General features: G+C 39.8%; 1 protein-coding gene across 7 annotated transcripts in view; it reads left to right on the forward strand.

Annotated features, from left to right (window-relative positions):
* LOC127433268 (cytosolic phospholipase A2 gamma-like) overlaps positions 1–14,407 on the forward strand; it is a 71,788-nt gene extending 57,381 nt beyond the window's left edge. For 6 of the 7 annotated variants that reach the window (XM_051685021.1, XM_051685028.1, XM_051685047.1 and 3 more), the window contains exons 5-15: positions 312–513; positions 945–1,044; positions 2,069–2,209; positions 3,177–3,242; positions 3,346–3,396; positions 7,636–7,761; positions 8,146–8,289; positions 9,489–9,566; positions 9,649–9,803; positions 13,614–13,782; positions 13,885–14,407. In XM_051685021.1, coding sequence (XP_051540981.1) covers positions 312–513; positions 945–1,044; positions 2,069–2,209; positions 3,177–3,242; positions 3,346–3,396; positions 7,636–7,761; positions 8,146–8,289; positions 9,489–9,566; positions 9,649–9,803; positions 13,614–13,782; positions 13,885–14,045 — 1,393 coding nt within the window. In that variant the 3' untranslated portion in view covers positions 14,046–14,407. Of the gene's footprint in view, positions 1–311; positions 514–944; positions 1,045–2,068; positions 2,210–3,176; positions 3,243–3,345; positions 3,397–7,635; positions 7,762–8,145; positions 8,290–9,488; positions 9,567–9,648; positions 9,804–13,613; positions 13,783–13,884 lie in introns of those variants that run through there. The other variant, XM_051685036.1, reaches the window with a different exon arrangement.
* The last annotated feature ends 231 nt before the right edge of the window (positions 14,408–14,638 follow it).

The following is a 14,638-nucleotide window of genomic DNA, read 5'->3' on the forward strand; positions in this document are numbered from 1 at the left end:
GATAAGAATAAATAAGTAAAATGTAAGTTATGAGCTGGGGTTAAACATCTCTCAGTTGCATTAAACAGTGGAAGGAATCTGTTAAAGTACCTGACACCCCACATGAAACTATAAGCTTCTATAAAACGTTTTATATAAAGTGCTTGGGTTGGGCTATTTTAAGATGCTGACAATATTGTGCATTACAGTGTCTAAGCAAACATAAGCAAATGTACGTTTGCTAGAACCAAACTATATGTAAGAATATCCGTGAGCTCATGTTGGAATGTCAGAAATGAGATGAACTATAAGCAGGATTTTCTTTCTATCAGGTGCATGGCGTCCTTATACCAAGAACCGGACTGGTCCAGCAATCTAGAGGCAGTGAAACAAAAGATTGTCCAGAGACTCAGTGGTAACAGAGTTAGCTGGAGTGAAGCGTTTTCCAAACTGAAGACTTATTTTTATGAGAAAGACAAGTTCAGTTTGACAGACGTCTGGGCAGTGATTGTCGTCACTTCATATGTGAAAGAGGTCTGTAACAATTCATAATACAATTCATGACTTACAAGATTTATGATTTTTATGCTGGTAAAAGTGGTCGCATTCAGTCTTAAAAGCTGTGTTGTATTTTTTTTATTAGTTTATTGATTTTGGACCACCAAGTAACCCCCCTAGCTATTGATGAACTGATCATAATTACATAATTAAGTATTTTAAAGATTAAATTCAGTTCATTTTCATTTTTGAACCAACAACCTAAATGAAACTAAAATGAATTTAATTTAAAAAGGTATCAAAACTCTAACTTTGGTGAAAATTACTCAAAGGAAAACGATCACACTTCTTTTTCTCAAGTAGAAAGAGAACTTTACTGAGAGCATGTTGAGTAAGTTTCATCATTTGAACTTGTTTGTGACTGAAAGCGTTCAGTGTGTAACAGCTGTCCTTGGTTTTCTCTTCAGATAGACGAACACACACTCTCAGAGAAAAGCGGCCAGAACCGTAAAGACCCGTATCCCATCTACACAGTGATCGACAAGCAATGCAAACAGCACAAAGGAGGTGTGTGTGTGTGTGTGTCTGGGTGTCTGGGTGTGTCTCTGTGTGTGTGTGTGTGTTTGTGTGTGTCTCTGTGTCTGGGTGTCTGGGTGTGTCTCTGTGTGTGTGTGTGTGTTTGTGTGTGTCTCTGTGTCTGGGTGTCTGGGTGTGTCTCTGTGTGTGTGTGTGTTTGTGTGTGTCTCTGTGTCTGGGTGTCTGGGTGTGTCTCTGTGTGTGTGTGTGTTTGTGTGTGTCTCTGTGTCTGGGTGTCTGGGTGTGTCTCTGTGTGTGTGTGTGTGTTTGTGTGTGTCTCTGTGTCTGGGTGTCTGGGTGTGTCTCTGTGTGTGTGTGTGTTTGTGTGTGTCTCTGTGTCTGGGTGTGGGTGTGTGTGTGTGTCTGGGTGTGTGTGTGTGTGTGTGTCTGTGTGTCTGGGTGTGTGTGTGTGTGTGTCTGTGTGTCTGGGTGTGTCTGTGTGTGTGTGTGTGTGTGTCTGTGTGTCTGGGTGTGTCTGTGTGTGTGTGTGTGTCTCTGTGTGTCTCTGTGTGTGTGTGTGTGTGTGTGTCTGTGTGTGTGTCTGTGTGTGTGTGTGTGTCTGTGTGTGTCTCTGTGTGTGTGTCTGTGTGTGTCTGTCTGTGTGTGTGTGTCTGTGTGTGTGTGTGTGTGTGTGTGTCTGTGTGTGTGTGTCTGTGTGTGTGTGTGTGTGTGTGTGTGTCTGTGTGTGTGTCTCTGTGTCTGTGTGTGTCTCTGTGTGTGTGTCTGTGTGTGTGTGTGTCTCTGTGTGTGTGTGTGTGTGTGTGTCTGTGTGTGTCTCTGTGTGTGTGTGTCTGTGTGTGTGTGTGTGTGTGTGTGTGTGTGTGTCTCTGTGTCTGTCTCTGTGTGTGTGTGTGTGTGTGTGTGTGTGTGTGTCTGTGTGTCTCTGTGTGTCTGTGTGTGTGTGTGTGTGTCTGTGTGTGTGTGTGTGTGTCTGTGTGTGTGTGTGTCTATGTGTGTCTGTGTGTGTGTGGGAAAGAAATGTGGGCATTTGACTGGATGAGTTATCTGTCTGCAGACGCCTGGTTTGAGGCCACTCCTCATGAAGCGGGTTATTCCCTCATTGGAGCGTTTGTGGACGTCTCGAAGTTGGGCAGTCAGTTTGAAAAGGGCTCAGAAATTAAGAAACAGCCTGAAATGGACATGCTGTACCTACAAGGTAACAAACTCTGTTAAAGGACTGTCTTAAAGGAACATTCTGGGTTCAATACAAGTGAAGCTCAATCAACAACATTTGTGGCATAATGTTGATTACCACATGGCAACAAAGTTGTTAAATTGTCTATAACTTTCCACAGATGCGGTTAGTAAGTGATTTTCTCACAGTAAAATCATGTTAACACACATATTGTTTATGTCTTGTGTCTATACTTTTGAAACAGTGAGTATTTTAATGTTTACAGATTGACCCCATTGACTTCCATTGTAAGTGTCTCACTGGAACACACATTTGTGCTTTTATTAAAGAAAAGGAGGGATGAGTCGAAATGTATTTTTGTGGTAATCAGCATTATGCCACAAATACTGTCGACTGAGCTGAACTTGTGTTGAACCCATAATATTCCTTTAATAATTATTGTACTCTGTACAATGACTAGTTTGTACACAATACAAAACAAATGGGTGTGTATTATTTGTAATGTTCAAATGCTTGTAACATGGGTTCCAAATGATTTTGTCCACAGTGTGTAACCTCATAATATGATGACTATAAAACTTTGATTGAAACCATATACTATATGATAACAATTAGGGTTGTCCTGTCTTAACTGCAGGATACACACGTGCATTAGACACGTATATGCACAAAATATAAAGAGATTAAAGAAAAAGGAACTAGGATCTACCCCTGGAGTTCTTTATGCTTTTCTATATGCTTAAACTATGTTTACCTGACAAGCATCTGTAGTAACATTGTCCGTCGTGTCCTCTTGCGGTATGGGAAATCTGCATGGGGCATAGATTTGGTCAGCAACATGTAAGCTATTTTATAAAGTAGTGAGGACACAATCGGCCATGGTAAATATGTCCATAAATGACGCATATGTTTCAGATCAGATTACACTTTTTGTGTTTGGCATTGGCAAAATAAATTTGATAAACTTCCTCCTTGTGTTCTTTTGTAGCTCTGTGTGGCAGCGCTCTTGCTGATGAAGAGGAGATTTTGAAATTCTTTTGGCAAAAGATAAAAGGTAGCACTAGTGTCTCTGTCCCATTTGTTCTGTGGATTGTATTCTGTTAATATGCAAAAGTAATTTATTATCATGTGAACTCATTTGTACTCCTCCACCCCAGATATATTTTTTCCTGTCAACTCTACAAAAGAGTTTGAGGAAATGCTGAAAGGTAACATATTTCTTATTGCTTTTATGTATTGACAAATTAAACACATGTAACAGTTGGCTCTTCATTCATTTTTAATGGTTAAGCAAGTAATTTATTCAAGGTTTCTGCTGGCAAATTAAAAGTTTTACTCTGCCAAAATGAAAAAGCTCTTTTAATTTTGCACAGTTTTACACAATTTCAACCCATCTGTCCGTCACGACAATTTTACACATTATGGCTTAGTCACATGACATGTATTGTAATGCTGACCTTTACAACAGAAAACAACACTTGTTCGCAAACAACAAAGATGCAAAAATATACAGCCCCAATTACAAAAGAGTTGGGACAGTATGGAAAATGTTAATAAAAACAAAAAGGGGTGATTTGTAACTTCTCTTGTAAATTTAAAAAATAAAAAACAAAATATACATTCAGATGATTGCAACACACTCCAAAAAAGTTGGGACAGTCAAGTGTTTTCCACTGTGTAACATCATCACTTCTTCTAATAACACTTATTGAGCATTTTGACACTGTAGACGCAAGTTTGTTAAGTCTAAGTATTATTGTATCATATCATTAATGTGAGGCATTCCTTGAGCTCTGGAAAGGTGCTATACAAATTAAACGTATTATTATTATTATGTTTATCAAGCTGAATATTCCCCCATTCATCCAATATGCAGGTCTTCAGCTGCACAATTCTAAGGGGCAATTCCAAATTCATCTCACTTATAAATACATATTTTGGAATTTTGAGCAATGTAGCCTTATAAACCTTCAAAACTGAAATATTAGACGTTAAATCTTAAAACAAAATCTTAATAATCCTCCCATATGTCAGGAAGTGCTTGAAATTCCTGTCAGATTGATTACATTATATTTATAACATGCTCAAAGTGTAATGCTGCTTCCAGTGTTTGAGTCAAAAGCAGGCCTCTACAGAGCACAACAATGCCTGCCCAATTTTTCAACCGTCTTGGTTCTGGAAGTCATTTTTTCCACAGGGATTTCATTTCAGAGTTGTAAAGCATGAACCAAACCAACCAGCTCACAACATTACAGGCTTTGTTATCCACAACATTCCTGAGTCCCATGACGCTTTGCTGGTAATAACGCAGACTGATAGCTTCAACAGAAGTATATACCATCGATGTACAACCTGGGAGCTCATGGTCTGTCTGTTTGAAAAGCTTTATAAATTATCGTTGAAAATCTATGGAAGAAATTAATGTGATTTTTTTCTCCCGGAACCAGACTGTTGCACTCTATAGCCTTCATTAAAAATTTAATATCTATACTTACTTTGACCGCAAATACAATAATACCAGGCCCTTTGTAACATCGAGGTAGGCAGAGCAGGATGAAGCCGAGAGCAGACAACGAAGATGATGTGAGGAATCCAAGTGCAGTGTATTTACAAGTGAATATATTTCATAATGTGAAATCCAATCATGAAAGAACTCCAATGTGAAAACAAAACAAAACATAAACATGAACTTAACTAGACCAGACCAGACCAGACCTGACTTGACTTGACTACAACATTCCAACAAACAATTCCTGGAGACCACGGGGGACCAGAGGGCCAGGGTGGAGCAGGCTGAGAGCCTGGAGACAAAGGCGGTCCAGGTTACCAGGGCGGAGCTGGCGGAGGACCTGAAGACCAGAGCGGACCAGGCGATCAGGGCAGAGCTGGCGGAGGACCCGGAGAACAGGGTGGAGCAGGTGGAGGGCCTGGAGACCAGGGTAGTACAGACGAGGTGGCTGGAGACCATGGTGGATCTGGCAGATGGCCAGGAAACAAGGGTGGACAGCCAAAAAACCAGGGCGGACCAAGTGGATGGCCAGGAAACCAGGGCGAATCCGGCAGGAGGCCAGGAGATCAGAGCGGATCTGGCAAGAGACCAGGGGGTGACCGGGGACGCACTGGTCAAGGTGGCCAGAGACGCCGAGACAGACATGGCGACATGGCATGACGTGGCAGGCGTAATGACATGGCTTGATGTGGCAAGCGCTGGCTCTGGGATGGCGGCAGGCTTCAGGCGCTGGCTCTGGGACGGCGGCAGGCTTCAGGCGCTGGCTCTGGGACGGCGGTAGACTTCAGGCGCTGGCTCTGGAACGGCGGCAGGCTTCAGTCGCTGGCTCCGGGACAGCGGCGGGCTTCAGGCGCTGGCTCCGGGACGGCGGCAGGCTTCAGGCGCTGGCTCTGGGACGGCGGAAGACTTCAGGCGCTGGCTCTGGGACGGCGGCAGGCTTCAGGCACTGGCTCCGGGATGGCGGAAGGGTTCAGGCCCTGGCTCTGGGACGACGGCAGGCTTTAGGCGCTGGCTCTGGGACGGCGGTAGGCTTCAGTCGCTGGCTCTGGGATGGCAGCAGGCATGGGTGCTGGCTCATGGATGGTGCCAGGCGTGGGCGCTGGCTCGTGGACTGTGGCAGGCGTGGTGATCATGGCAGTGGACTCTGACATGGGGGATTCGGATGGAGGCGAGGTCAGTGCGACTGAGGACTCGGATGTGGTGGTCACTGTAGGAGTGCTGTGTTCCTCATTAGCCACTCCCACAGTGAAGGCTGAGTCACTCAGTCAAAAAGCAAAGTCAGTATACACAGCCAAAGTCCAATGAATTCTGCCCCCCAGCATCAGACAATAAAGGGGCTCATTTAAGCCAGCACAGAAAAAGTCTTTGAGAGCCACATCATTAATTTACCTCACTGGCCAATGCGCAAATGTCCTCCACATAATTCTCAGATTTCCCCTACGAAGACGAATTAGTTGAACTGCTGGATTCATCATTGTCGGTCAGGCAGTCTGGAACGTTGAGATAGGCAGAGCAGAATGAAGACAAGAGCAGACGACGAAGATGATGTGAGGAACCAAAGTGCAGTTTATTCACAAGTGAATGTATTCCAGAACGTGAAATCCAAAAGTGAAAGAACTCCAATGTGAAAACAAAACATAAACATAAACTTAACTAGACCAGAATAAGACTAATGACTTGACTTAGGACAACCTTACAACAAACAATACCTGACAAAGAACATAGCCAAACAAGAGGGTTTAAATACACAGACTAGGGTTACAAGATAACCAATCACAAGACTGAATGAATAACCTAACGACCAATGACAGAACTGAACTGATAACAACATAAGACAAATGAAACACAAAGGTCACATGACAAGACCAGGAAAACACATGACAAGAAGCAGGAACAAGGAAACATAAACTAAACTACAAAATAAAAGACAAGAAAATCAAAACATGGCCCTTTGGCCACTCTCGTTTTAATTTGTATATTTTTGTACCTTTTTCAATTGAATATAAATAATTTAATAAAAATAGTATTGATATAATAATCTACCATTGTAAATAGTGAATACATAAAAATACAAAATCAAAACAAAGAAAGATTTTATTTTTTATTTTCAGGATCGTCAATTTCCAGGGTCGTGTTGCGTACCACCTGGGGGTACTTTACATATCACTGGGGTACGGGTACCCAGTGCCAGGGTGGGGGTTTTCATGCCAAATCGGGCTATTTTGAAAATGCAGTGGCGAATTAAAATGATAGAGTTGCGGACTGCGTTTTTTGGGGGGATACTTTAAAAAATACTGGGGCACGATTTGATGGTAGACACTAGAAAATGAAAATACACTGTACTTAGATGTCTTATCGATGTATAATGATAATGGAACTGAATGCCTGCCAACTGCATGCAGATACCAGATAGACACTCACGTCTCGCAAACAACTGTTGTGTTCGCCTAGGAGGTAACCATAGCAGCAAGACTGAACAGATCAATAATTAACGACACATTACAAAAAAATTACATAAGCCTACACACTTGTTTCTAAACCACTGGTAGCTCATCTGATAGAATGCTGGACTTTAGATTGGACGATCAGGTAACGATGTCTGTTTTGTTAAACTCTCATTTATCTTTTAAGACACTCTTGGTGGTTTAGGGTAAAGTTTTAGGTTGGACATTTCATTTAAACGTTTAATGAAGCACATAATTTCAGTTTTGCAAAAACGTTACAATGCGCACGTAAATTTCATGAGACCAAGCTGTACAAAGAACAATTATTTAATAATTATACATCGATGAATTCATCATGCATGTATGTTTGCTTCTGGTTGTGGGAAAACACCAGATATCAGAAGATATAATAAATCTGACAGGAGAAAAAGCACTTGCATTCAAGACATTCTGCAGTGTGTTCATGTTTGTTTAATGTGTGTTTTCTTCGAAAGATCCAGAATCTCCACCTGTGGACGATGGCTACCAGGTGCTCATGCATCTTGTGGACATGAATCTGAATGTTTTGAATGGCATTGACCCGTCTCCTCACGATGAAGCCATAAGAGCAAAGCTGACAGGTAATGTTTTTGTGTGCTGTAATTCACATAAAGGAGACTCTATGGAGTGAGTTGTCACACTGTTCTCCAGTGAATACTTCTTTAAAAGTCAATTTCTGTGAAGACATAAACTTTAAAGTCTTGACTACTAAACAGTTATTGAACATTGCCCTGGTAGAAAACATACCGTTCATTGAGTACCCGTTAAGATATGAGGTAAGTTGTCACAGTGGCAATCTGTTTGTTTATTGACACTGATTTGAGAAGAATACTTTTATTTTGAAATATGAAACACTGCCTAAAGTAAAAAATGTATGCTGTCAGATAAGAAAAAATCAAATCCAAGCACAAACCTATTTTTGATGTTTCTACAAAAATAATGTACATATTCTCTGCTTTTTATAGGACTTTCTGGAGGCAAACGTCAGCTGATTTTTGAAGCCAAAACCCTCAATATCACTGATAAGGTGGCCGCAAAACTGTATATGAAGATCTACACAGAGGATGTATGCAAAAATTTGAGTAAACGGTTCCGTTTCTGGCCATTTGGTGAGTTGATCTGTCTCTAATATGACATATACTATGTATTTAAATTTTAATTTTCCAGTCAGATTAATGTAAACAATTTTTATTCAGCAAAACATTTTAATCTCTTAATAGCTGTAACTGAGATATGCTATTTACATTTATGCTGCTTTCACGTCGTGTAGGGATATTATGAGATGACAGCTCAGAGATTCTATACTCAGAGCTGTTCACCTCCTCAAACTGAGAAATAATTTCTCTTTCTATCCACCATTTTCCTGAATTCAGAAGTGTTCCAGTATTCATTACGGAAGCCTGTTTTCGTCTTCCAGTCTCCAGTGTTTTCACTCGCATCAGTGTATTTTCTTAACCGATAATGTGATTTTCATCATATTAAATTTGTAAAAATTGGCAAATAAAAAAAACGTGACTCTATAGTGTGAATACTTTACAGAGTCGCGATGGCCGTTTTATGACAGCGCCTGACCCGTGCCTGACGTGAAGCTATGAACTCAGATTAGTTACACTGATATCATAAACTACTTCAAGTTATTATGACTGCCAACAACTGCACAAGTTGAGCCTGAACTAATTTTTACTCCAACTAACAGTTAAAATGGTTGTTGTTCTCTGTCTGGAATGCCCGTGTAACGGTAGCCAGCTGGTTGGTAGCTGTGCAGTGTGTAAAATCTCACCCCCCTGGCCTCAAGAGGCGCACTAGCGACTGATGCAAGGGGCTGTAGCCTTTAGCCTCCTCATTAGCACGCCCGCTTGGAGCGGGTCGAGCAGGACTGGTGACAGTGGTGCCTTGACCCCAATGCGAGTGAGGTTTAGGGGGGTAAGTGTAATGGTAGCCAGCTGGTTGGTAGCTGTGCAGTGTGTAAAATCGCACCCCCCTTGCTTCAAGAGGCGCACTAGCAACTGATGCAAGGGGCTGTAGCCTTTAGCCTCCTTGTTAGCATGCCTGCCTCCCATGCCAGAGACCCTGGTTCAAATCCTGCTTGGAGCACTTCAAGTAGTACCAGTTACACTCATATGGGTAGTTTTACATTATTTTATCAGTCCAGTGGCACCCTGATAAAAAGACCAGCTTAACCAGCATACAAAACACAACATAAACTGTTGACAAAAACTGGATCATGGTAACTTGGTCATGATACTAAGAACCATTAAAGAACCTTCATTTTGCACGTATTTGGTTTTGTTTCTGTTTTTCTAAATAGATTGTTGGATACACATTTGTAGATGCATGGCTGATTGGATTTGGGGCAGGAAATATAACTTTCTCCACAACATGACAGGTGAGCATGAACCTGACAATAACTGGCAATTCTGTGTAAATAATAAAGGAACTCATGCCATTGCACACTAATACTCTGTCAGATGAATCAGTGCCCACTGTTCTGCGGAAAAGTGAGACAAGAGACTATGAGGACGCTGGACTGTTGCTCAACTCACCGTTCTTCTCAGTGCTGAGAAAAGAGAGACACATTAATCTCATAATTTCTCTGGATTTCAGCGAAGGCGATCCTTTCATGGTATTTTACACACAATCTCTCATAAAAGCCCATTTAAAGGGATAGCTCGACCAAATATAAAAAATGATGTCAACATTTACTCACTCTCATGTTGTTTTCTTTCTTCCATGGAACACAAAAGGAGAAATGTTGAAGAATCTTCATGCTGCCTTTTTCCATTAGACAGTTCATAATGACCAACAATTTTCCATCATTTACTGAATTTTAAAAGCATAAAATAAGTCGCTTCAGACTATGAGTTGCAGGACCTTTCAGATAATGAAAAAAAAAATACATATACTCTTTTTGTGCCGTTTGACTTTCAGTAGTTCAACGCACATTGATTAGCCTGTAGAGCTGTTCAGGTTGTAGTCTAAAAACCCGGAAGAGAATTAGCATTTTCGAGCCATGGGTTCCTTTGGGATTTTCCTACAGGTTTTTATAATGGCAGTTTGGATGTATACGTAAAATAAGGTCTGTGGTAAATATTACTTGAAGATACATGGACGTTTTGTTCTACAACGTCCAATTGTAGACAATTCAAAAAAGTATGCTACCAACAAGTTGCTATATATGTACCACAACGGTTTTCCATTTCATCAGGCATGTTCGCTCACATGCTTGTGGTCAGACATGCAGTAACAAACAGGATCTTAACACAATCTACCAGTCACAAATGATTTCGGAAGAATTCAGAATAAATCAAATAATAACAATTTATATGCCAGGTAGGATATAAAACATTGTTACAAGAATTCAATCAAACCCAATTTCACATATGATCAGAATAAACAGACATTCCTAAAAACAAAAGACAACTCAAAGAAACATACCTGGCAAATAGAAAACTGCACACAGTAACAGTGTGGGATATCTGACTACAGACTCCCTGAATTCCTTGCCAACCTTCCTTAAATACCAAACAATTCTATTGTTATTTCAGATGTGTTTGTTTGGTGGTATTCAGGAACTGATTTACAATTTAGGAGGTTGTAAGTAGACCTTCGAAACTTGTGATTGAGTAGGTCGTTTGATGTTTACAAAGAATGCGCCTAACCTGATGGTTCCTGTGAGGGATCTGGGAGGAGTCGTGCCTCTGATAGAATACAGTATTTTACTAAGTTCTTAAATCTTACTTGTGATTTGACTTTGCTGAAAAGGAATGAGACCGTTTTACCAGTTGCACTGAGACCTCTTGAATGATACCAAACATGTATGATCAGAAAACCTTTTACATTACAGAACAGGATAAGTCATAACTTAGTTTTTGGTGACTCTAAAATGACCTGAGGTGAGATATGTAAGAGAGGAGGACAGATGTGAGTGAGATTTGCATTTTATGGTCATTAATCAGTAGATTGTGTTGTCTCAGGTGGAGATCCTGATCCTGGTCTTTGGGTGTAGACATCCTGGTGCCAGCCTTACACCACTTTCTACATTTCAATACAATTTCCTGGTGAAATGAACTTTAGAAACACTACAACAACTGGGCATTTTATTAATTGTCACAAAAATACAATTATAACTTCCTGATTATGAGTTTATAAACACTTATGTTTCACTCAGTTCCTCACACGCTGCTATGTTATGATATTGAAACATGTAGAGCCGAGGAGGGCGGGGTCGGGCTGGAATGAGACACACCCGGTCCCCAATCAGCCTGATGGGGCGCGCGAGGGATAAAGGCGGCCGGGGACGACAGTTCGAGAGAGAGAGAATGACAGACAGCTGTACTGTGTGTTTATAGTTGTGTGTTTTGTTTAAGTTGTTTATTAAATTATTATTTAAGTTGTCAAGCCGGTTCTCGCCTCCTCCTTTCCACTGAACTCCCTTACAAAACACTTTTACTATAACGCATGATTTGAAAAACAACACATTTTAATGCTTGTATTACAGTCTTACCTACATTTATACACTTATTCCAATGTGATTAGCTTGCGTGGTAGCTCACCTGATATAGTGATGGACTTTAAACTCGTCGACCGCGGTGAATGTGCCATAGAAGCGACACGGAATGATGTGGTTGCTTCTGAAAATGTGCTTTTCATTTCAAATTGCATTTTAAAACACTATCGGTTAGGTTTAGGTGTTGGTTTAGGGTAAGGATATCTGTTTTGTTAAACTCTCGTTGTATTATTGGTTTGGTTTAGGGTAAAGTTTTAGGTTTGGGGGGTATGTTTTACTTAATTAAACCTCCATCTAATATTCACCTTAAAAACCTTATCTGATTATACACCTCATTTCACTCGGTTTTGGCGCCCCCCGCTGGACATTTCACTGTGAAACTGCAGCCAAACGTTTAATGAAGCACATAATTTCAGTTTTGCAAAAATGTTGCAATGCTCATGTAAATTTCATGAGATCAGGCTGTTTTTGGAGCTTGAGAGCCCCTCCTCACTGTGTGCTTTTATTGTATAGACAAAAACTACGTGAACATTCTGCCGAAACTCAGGGTTGTGCAAAATTCAGAATTTCAGAATAAACTCCCTTTCAATTCATGAGTTGGAATTTGAATTGAATTGGCCACGCCCCACAGGAAGTTGAATTGGAATGATAGGAAGTGGAATGTACTGAATTGCAATTCAAAGAAATTCAACAGTCATATACACAATTTCATTAGTCCAAGACACATTTTGTGACAAATAAAAACACATTTATACCATGTATGCCTATTTAATCCATAATAGGTAGAATAACATTTTTAACTTATAGACATAACATTTCTCTCTAAAAAACAAAATTAACATAGCCATCAAAAGATTTTGTTTTTGCTGTACAGCATCAGAAATGGTCCACCACATTGTTTTTAGAAAACTTCATGAAAATAGATTTTAAAAATAATTGTTTAATATATTGAGCAAATTAGAGCATACCTGCAAATGAAGTGTTCTTACACCATGGTCCATAAAATGAAAATGTATTAAATATAGTGAAAAAAATTCAATACAAATTTCTATAGGTAACATTTTTAAACATTGTTACATTTTATTATTATTATTTATTATTGATTAATACTGTAAAAATTGATGTGTTTGCAAAACTTAAATAAGTTTGCATTGATTTTAAGTTGAATTAATCTACTTCATGACCTGCCATGACTTTTACATATTAGCTTTACATATTACATATTAATTTGACATATTTAACAATCAGATATATTTTATCCCCTTTTTCTCCCAATCTGGAATGCCCAATTCCCACTGCTCAGTAGGTCCTCATGGTGGCGCGGTTACTCGCCTCAATCCGGGTGGCGGAGGACAAGTCTCAGTTGCCTCCACTTCTGAGACCGTCAATCCGTGCATCTTATCACGTGACTCGTTGTGCATGACACCGCGGAGACTCACAGCATGTGGAGGCTCATGCTACTCTCCACGATCCACGCACAACTTACCACACGCCCCATTGAGAGCGAGAACCACTAATCACGACCACGAGGAGGTTACCCCATGTGACTCTACCCTCCCTAGCAACCGGGCCAATTTGGTTGCTTAAGAGACCTGGCTTGAGTCACTCAGCACACCCTGGGATTTGAACTAGCGAGCTAGCAAACTCCAGGGGTGGTAGTTAGCATCTTTACTCGCTGAGCTACCCAGGTCCCCAATCAAATGTATTATTAAAAAAATATACTTAGAAACAGTCAAGTGAATTTCATTCACTTGAAGAAATGCATTCTTCATTCATTCTGGCTGAAGCATCTTCTTTCGTGTTTTATGGAAGGAAGTCATGCGTTTGGAATGACACGTGAGTGAGTAAATTATGACAGTTTAAATTTTTTTTAAATGAACTTTTCCTTTAAGCACCAAATTATGCTGTAATGCTCTTTCACCGCAGACAGTGATGGAAACTGCTAAGAAATGTAAGGAACTAAACATCCCTTTCCCAGAAATCATCATGCCAAATGAGGACAGTAAAAACCCGCAGGACTTCTATGTGTTTAAAGGCAAAGGGAATGCTCCAACCGTGATACACATTCCACTCTTTAATACCGTCAACTGTGGAGGCAAGTTAAAATTTTCAATCACAATCTGGAGTCATAAAAATAGAAAAAAAAAAAAGAAAAAAAAATCAACTGTGTTCTGATTGTGTGTTATTGTTTTACCAGATAAAATTGAGGAATGGAGGAAGAAATATTGCACTTTTCAAGGGCCGTACAGTTATGACATGATCATTGAGCTCATGGAGGTTGCTGGGAAAAACATCACAAATAACAAAGACAAACTGGTGGAAGAGATTCGTGCGGCAGCCAATAGAACCATGACTTAATGTGTCTATATGCTTAATACACAGCTAATGACAATCTGAATATTGGCTAAACCGATCAGCTATATGTGGTCATTTTACAAGAAATAATGATTAATTTCTATACCTTTTTCTATCATCTTTTAACATAAATCAGCATTATTTTTTCTGCAATATGTGACATTATCAAAGATTGGTTATGTTTGCACTTATTTTCTGTTAAAAATGTTTCTACATGTTTCAACTGGTTTTAAATTTGGAAGGCTGCTCCCTCATGCTCAACCCATATTAAGCAATAATATGTTGATTACTAATAATCAAATAAACAATTACGCAATTTGAATTAAAATCATGATTGCTGATTAAAAATAAATGAATAAACTGTTTTCCAAAAATAAGTCTCAGTCATTTCATATTACAGCAAGCAGCATAAATGCTCATTATTATAACACACATACAGGTGCATCTCAATAAATTAGAATGTCGTGGAAAAGTTCATTTATTTCAGTAATTCAACTCAAATTGTGAAACTTGTTTATTAAATAAATTCAATGCACACAGACTGAAGTAGTTTAAGTCTTTGGTTCTTTTAATTGTGATGATTTTGGCTCACATTT

Source organism: Myxocyprinus asiaticus, chromosome 4 (genome assembly GCF_019703515.2).
Source record: "Myxocyprinus asiaticus isolate MX2 ecotype Aquarium Trade chromosome 4, UBuf_Myxa_2, whole genome shotgun sequence".
Classification (NCBI taxonomy): Eukaryota; Metazoa; Chordata; class Actinopteri; order Cypriniformes; family Catostomidae; genus Myxocyprinus; species Myxocyprinus asiaticus.